The 3,193-nt window shown below is 49.3% G+C and overlaps 1 protein-coding gene across 1 annotated transcript; it reads right to left on the bottom strand.

Moving 5' to 3' along the window:
* Positions 1 to 1,818: 1,818 nt before the first annotated feature.
* Pcbp1 (poly(rC) binding protein 1) lies at positions 1,819 to 3,187 on the bottom strand. Its single transcript, XM_010609665.3, has one exon. The coding sequence runs from the start codon at positions 3,097 to 3,099 to the stop codon at positions 2,032 to 2,034; it is 1,068 nt and encodes a 355-aa protein (XP_010607967.1). The 5' UTR covers positions 3,100 to 3,187; the 3' UTR covers positions 1,819 to 2,031.
* Between the last annotated feature and the right edge of the window lie 6 nt (positions 3,188 to 3,193).

Raw genomic sequence — 3,193 nt, 5'->3', positions numbered from 1 at the left:
TTTTTTTTTTTTTTTTTTAACATTTTGAGAGTTTCACTAAGTTGCCCAGGCTTGGCTTGAGCTTTGAATCCTCCTGCCTCAGCCTGTCAGAGTGCTGGGACCACAGGCATGTGCCACTGCCCTGGCTTGCTCTCCCCCTTTTGTCTTTTCTGTTCAAATATTTTAGGCAATTCCTAACTCCAGAAATAGGCTTTTTGTTTTGTTTTGTTTCCATACTGGGGATCAAACTCAGGACCTTATGCTTGCTAGGAAGTCACGATGCTGCTGAGCTAAATCCCCAGCCCTAGAGATAGGCCTTCTGTAATCTAAAATTTATTGAAGTTTACAATTTATGTTCTCATTTTTTTTTCAAACCCAGGTGTATACTTTTTTGAGACAAGGTCTTGCTATGGAGTTCAGGCTGGATTTAAACTTTGTAGCCCAGGCTGGTCTGAACTCTAGGTGAACCTCCTGCCTCAGCCTAAGTGCTGGGGTTACAGGCGTGAGCCACCACACCAGACTGCAGGTGTATACTTTCAGCAGGTCTAACTGCAGAATTTGGGCGTCTTTCATTGAGTGCCTGTTTGACCCCACAGTTGAAATGCATGGAAATCTTACCTTCAGGGACTCTGAGTCAAACCTAGGCCTCCAGAAGCAGATTTCTGTAGAGAATCTTCAACAAATGTTTATTGTGGATAATTCACCAACACAGGATCAATCTCTTGTGTAGTACCTGAACTACCCACTTTGGTTCCTGCCCAGTTAGAGAATTTTCTTCCTCAGGTTCAGCCTAGTGCATCAGCTGATGTGGACCTTAGGCTGCAAGGACTGTACCACACAATCTTCATTCACTTAAGTGTGGCACTCAGACCTTTCCCGGGTGTTTGCTAAAAACGCAGTTTTCTGATAATTTTGGTGGTGAGAGCCAGAAATTCGCCTTTTTTTTTTAAATACCCTGGTCGTCCTTAGCCTGTTAATGAATCCTATCTTCAAGGACTGCCCCATTTAGGCGGGATTACTTCGAGATGAGTCCCTAAACATCGCACACAGCTGAAAATTTAAACTGGGCCTTTTGTTCCTGGATACGCTGCTTGACAGGTGTAATAACATCCTCTGACAGGCTGCCTGCCACAGGTGCGTGCTTGCCGCGTGCGAGGCACCGCTGGTACCATCCCCCACCCCTCCTGCGTACAACCCAGACCCTCCGGCTCCACCACCCCGCAGCTGTCGCCCTCCTATCCTGCCCTCGCCCCCAATCCCTGCCCCCCACCAGGGTCCTCCCACCCCGTATTTTATTGTTCCTGGCTAAGTTTTTCTTGTGGGATGGGGGTAGAGAAGTCTTGCTAGATGGAGAGAAGGCTCTCCATTCATCAGCTCCTACTGAATGGGTACTTTCTTCCACCTGAGAAAACCTTTCGATTTCTACCAGAGAAATGGGCTGAGGCCTCTCTCTGGAACTTGGGTGGGAGACCATTTCCTGAAGAGCCCTCCATCTCCAAACATCCCAAAGCAGGCCCAACCTGCTGTGTTCCTTTGTTGGAGGCAGAGGAAATGGATTCTTATCGATAAAATGAAAGAGCTTCAAAGAATACCAACAGGCCCACCCTTCTCCCACCACCCTCTGAGCACTTAACACTAAAAGGGAAGGAAAAAAAAAGCACCAACAAAGAGTTGAAGATAGTAATTCCCAGCTTTTTCAAATATGAAGCATTTTTTAACCAATCCATTTTTTAATTCTTAAATTCTTGACATTACAGAACTAAACTGAAATTTAAACATTCCACTCTTACATTTTTATTGACAAACAGAAATAAAATCCATGAGCCAAAAAACCCAAAACAAACTAAAAACAGGGAAAAGCTTATAAAACTAAATATGGATCCCAGCATTAACAGCTGAACAGAGAATGTGATTTTTAAATTCTTAGCGGATGATAAGGTGTAGAAACTGAACACTTACAAATTATTTAAAACCTGGAATCACTGACCAGAAATTACACAGTTGGATCATGGGAAAACAGCAGAAGAGGGTTATGAGCGAATCTACACTGTTCTAGCTGCACCCCATGCCCTTCTCAGAGGAAAGCCTGGCATTGATTAGATATTGGGCCAGACTAATACTGGCAGCCGAGCCAGTAATAGTAACCTGCCTACCAGAGGAGCCTTCAACTGGGTTGGCAATTTTGATCTGGGCCCCAGACATCTGGCGGATCTCATTGATGTTGGCGCCTTGGCGCCCGATTATGCAGCCAATTAAGTTATTTGGAATGGTAAGTTCATGGGTGGTTTGAGTAGATGCATCCAAACTTGCCCAATAGCCTTTCACCTCTGGAGAGCTGGAGTCAATTCCGGCGAATCCGGTCCCGCCGTGCATCATGGCAAAGTGAGACTGTTGTCTTGCCACCTGGTTCAGCTTGGCCAGATCGAGCGGCGAAATGGTGTGTTGTCCTTGAATCGAGTAGGCGTCTAGCGGTGGTCCCTCCAGGTCATGGGTGGCGTGGGGGTAGCCCGCAGCGTCGCTGCAGCGATCTTGGCCGCCCGCGCAGATGACTGGAGAGCTGGCCGGCATGGGCTGGTACGGAATGGTCATGACTCTCCCTTGCGGAGACTGGGAGAGCGTCTCCAGCATGACCAGGCAGATCTGCTTGACACACTCGGTGACAGACTGCGGCACGCCAGCGATGGTGATGGCCCGCTCGGTCGAGTTGGGCAGCATATCCCCCGCCACCTGGACCTGGGCCCCCGTGCTCTCGCGGATCTCTTTGATCTTACAGCCGCCTTTCCCAATCAGGGAGCCGCACTGGGTGGCCGGCACCACCAGCCGCAGGGTCACCGGGGGCCTGCTGGCCGCAGTGCTGTTGGTCATGGAGCTGTTGATATCTTCTTCCAGCTTGTCAATAATCATAGCGAAAGCCTTAAAGATGGCATTGGTGGGCCCGGTCAGAGTGATGATTCTCTCCGGGCAGTTCCCCTCCGAGATGTTGATCCGCGCGCCACTCTCCTCGCGGATTCTCTTAACCGACTCCCCTTTCTTCCCAATGATGCTTCCTACTTCCTTTCCGTGCATAAGAAGCCGAATGGTGAGAGTCACATTTAGTCCTTCAGTCACACCGGCATCCATGGCGAGCGGCGGGCGGCGTTCGGGGGAGTTGGGCTCGTTACGTGGTCAAGTCTTTGGCGGCTGGCGGGGGGAGGGGAGGTGTAGGCCCAAAACT

This window comes from Fukomys damarensis, unplaced genomic scaffold (assembly GCF_012274545.1).
Source record: "Fukomys damarensis isolate Sample0158 unplaced genomic scaffold, DMR_v1.0_HiC HiC_scaffold_2, whole genome shotgun sequence".
NCBI classification, from domain to species: Eukaryota; Metazoa; Chordata; class Mammalia; order Rodentia; family Bathyergidae; genus Fukomys; species Fukomys damarensis.
This window is presented reverse-complemented; position numbering and strand designations above follow the sequence as displayed.